Source organism: Adiantum capillus-veneris, chromosome 7 (genome assembly GCF_014529385.1).
Source record: "Adiantum capillus-veneris isolate H3 chromosome 7, ASM1452938v2, whole genome shotgun sequence".
NCBI lineage: Eukaryota > Viridiplantae > Streptophyta > Polypodiopsida > Polypodiales > Pteridaceae > Adiantum > Adiantum capillus-veneris.
The window spans coordinates 51,466,634-51,470,136 of NC_140937.1; the positions used below are offsets into that span (position 1 = coordinate 51,466,634).

At 45.0% G+C, this 3,503-nt stretch overlaps 1 protein-coding gene across 1 annotated transcript; it reads right to left on the reverse strand.

The window, feature by feature from the left end:
• Nucleotides 1-522: 522 nt before the first annotated feature.
• LOC147453844 (glycosyl hydrolase 5 family protein-like) lies at nt 523-2,884 on the reverse strand. The gene is made up of 3 exons (XM_086515918.1): nt 2,245-2,884; nt 1,518-2,041; nt 523-1,196 (listed from the first exon to the last, which is right to left on the reverse strand). Exons 1-3 carry the CDS (start codon nt 2,865-2,867, stop codon nt 778-780), a joined length of 1,566 nt encoding a protein of 521 aa, XP_086372044.1. The 5' UTR covers nt 2,868-2,884; the 3' UTR covers nt 523-777.
• Nucleotides 2,885-3,503: the final 619 nt, after the last annotated feature.

Consider the following 3,503-nt stretch of genomic DNA (forward strand, 5'->3'; position numbering starts at 1 on the left):
ACTCCATATGTTTTGAAAGGATTTTTAATTTTCCAAGATTGGGGAGACCTAATCCATGTCCTTCTTTGGAGTTCCAAATTCAAATAGATGATTCATCTAAGCTGCAATTCATACAAGTTTTGCACTGTTTGTTGGAAGCCCTCTGTGCCTTGATGGTAAAGTAGATGCTCTTGAACCGTAGATTTGTTCACAATACTCTACTGCGGCTGGGTTCTTTACTGTCACATGCTCTTTACAGTGACTCCGGATAAAGGCGATTATCAGTAACATTTTGCCACTACACTCCCTGACTCACAATCTTCAGTATAGTAGGCGCTTGAAGAAAAAAGATAATAGTGTGGATTCCATGGTCCTCTCTAGGATACCTTTAGTTTTGGCATTGGGTTATCGGTGTCATTCTTTGAGTGCACAGCTACTTTTGGTTCCAACTTGATGTCCATAGCTTTAGGTGGCTTCACAGACCATATTCTTACCTGGTGACAAGGAGAGAGAGAGAGAGATAGAGAGAGAGAGAGAGAGAGAGAGCTCTGAAGTTACCAGCTTTTGCAAACCTTTAGCACATCACCCACCATAACATGTACATATTTTAATACATAGCCATAGGTTCCATCATCTTGAGCTGTTGTTACCTCCAAGATAGATTCAATCTATTAGTGCATCTGTCCTTGCATCGTGCTTTTAAGAACAAACATGGGACAGAACTGTCACGAGAATGTCTGTATGTGCATTCCGATGTGTATTGTTGCGGTCCAATATGTGCCTTTAGATGTGTATTACTCAGTAGGACCTAGAGACAAAGGTAAACCATTGGGTGTCCTTACATTTCTGAGGAGAAGATACATCCAGGCAAGTGCAAGGGGTTGTGAGAAGACTCCGAGGACTCGGGGAGTCCAGGCAGAGAGTTTGCCCCATCAACGTGGTGGATACTTGCACAAAATCTGTAGAAGGGTTGTCTTTGGAGAAGGTCCATGGTCCATTTGCTTGGGTCCCTTGCAATTCAAGAATTGCCGGCAAATTGGGGCCTCGTGCACCTAACACCAAGTAGGTGCTATCTAGTTCTATGAGGCCTTGTGGGGTAAACTTCCAGCTTGAAGCCTCGTAGCAAGAGCCCATCTTTAGTCCATTCACATTCACTTTGTTAACACATAGTGCTGTTGGTGGATGGAAGAGTACCATTCGCGGTCTTTTGTGATGATCTGCAACAAAGAATAGAGACTTAGGAATGTCTCAAATACAGCATACTCTTATGTGCATTGATATGCAATAGTGTCTCATTAGAGTCTCCATTTTGCTGCAAAAGCATGGTTTCCATCTCTACTTTAATGATGTAAGTTGTGCGCAGAGAGAGGGAGCATAACTGGTTCATGCCAGGCGGCGTCATAACTATGAACTCTTAAACAAGCCAAGGGACATATTAAGCACATTCTTGAACTATTACCTTCAAGGAACAAGCTAAACCATAGTTGTGTTCTCTTTGCATGGTGACTTTGAAGGCAGTCAGTTTTCAGTGCTTATACCTTGAACAAAAGCAGCCTGCAAAACTCGAACATTCTGTCGGAGGGTAGCTTTACGAGGGGCCGTCCACTGGTGGTTGAAGAGTCCACAAGGCTCATCATCATCTCGCACACCTTGTCGCAAGTAGTAGCTTCCTTGGAGAACCGAAACTGCCAAATCTATGTCACTCTGGGGATCAGCAAAGGCGTTAAAGCAAGGCGCAACGCATGAATCTCTTTCATTCATACTTGGCCCAAATTGATCCGATCCAAAACCCCCAACAAGGAGAGGGCCTATGTGGGCCATGGTGGAATCACTTGAAAAACCTACACTTTTCCTCATCTGTTGCATCACTGCCTCACATTGTTTGTGTGCTGCACCTTGCTTCATGTCGATGTGCACCTCATACACCACTTTCTGTCGTAATCCGTTCGCAAGAGGCCTTTCCAATAATGACTGCAAGCCCTCCCCATTCCTGAAGCCTTGATAGATGAGTAAAAGGTCTGAATTGTGGGTGTTGATTGCTTGGGCTCCTTTCTGCATGTGCCTAAGAACATCATATAGACAAAAAACTGTTTTAATCATAGACTAACAAATAAAAATCCATTCTTAGCATTGATATCATGAAGCAACTCCAGTAAGATTGTTTGAATTGCTTAGTCCTTGTGTTTCCTTTGATGTGCGTGCGTGCTCGCACTCTTTCTATTTCAAAAGGACCAAAACAAAAGCAGGAACAAGTAGATCTGCTACCTGAACCAGCTGCCTTTTGTGGACCAGTTGAGTTGAGGTCTCAAGGTCATGCCCACCACAAAGGGCCAGCCTTTGAAGAGAGAAGCTGCAATTTGCAACCCTTCAGCCCAAATTTCATCATCAAAGCCTGCATCTTCATCTCCAACTCTGTTATCCAACACCACCATCAGCCCCTCCTTCCCCAAGACTCTCACAACCTCCTTAAAAGCCTCAACACTAGTCATACCCACAAGCTTTCCATTAAAGCTTGCGACTCCTCCCAACTCTGATTCCAGCCCCAGCTCTCTGAAGGTGTGAGAGACCCTAGACTCTGCTAATGTCCTGTTTGTAAACATGCGAGTTGCCCATGTGAGGCTCACACAATTGAAGCCCCACGTCGCTACTGTGTGTGCTATGCTCTCCAAGGGGTGTAGGTGTAGCCCCTCTGCTAGCATAGGGGTGAAGTGGGAGGCCCAGTTTACACAAGACAGCTTCGCTCTTGAGCCACTAGAGGCATCCACAATCCATTGGGAGCTTGCTGAAAGAGGCAAGGAGGAGGCTGTCTGACTGCTTAGAAGAGAGGCATACAAAAAGCCTATGCTAATTGTCATTGACGTGATGGTCCTACATACATACACACCCATTTTGCAGCTCTCCGCGATCACTTCTGTTTCCCCTTCTTTTAATGCCAGTAAAGTCTGAGTGGGTGACTTGAGTGGGTGACTTGCCTAGTGTGAAAAGAGAGGTCAAAATTCCTCCGGCAGGTCCCATGCTGTCAATGGTGTGTCAATTTGAAGAAAGAAGTCCCTTTCCTTTTGACAACTTTGAGTCTCTTTTCACACAAAAGGCTTCTCTCTTTGCTTCCCAAGAGGAGGATTAATTGTTCCTACTACTACGATTTTAGTGGTAAATGCTTTTAGAAGGTTGGAATCGACTCAATGGATATCTTGCACAAGGGTTATTGGCCCGAGTTACCTAGCAGAGTTACCAGCACTTACCCAACACTATATGACTGTGCGGTCAGCCAGACCCGAGTGCGGTACCTATAAATAGGACCCATAATCTCATTTTGGAGATTGGAACCAGCACTTACCCAACACTACATGACTGTGCGGTCAGCCAGACCCGAGTGCGGTACCTATATGACTGTGCACTCATTTTGGAGTTACCAGCACTTACCCAACACTATATGACTGTGCGGTCAGCCAGACCCGAGTGCGGTACCTATAAATAGGACCCATAATCTCATTTTGGAGATTGGAACTTTTGTACTTAGTGGA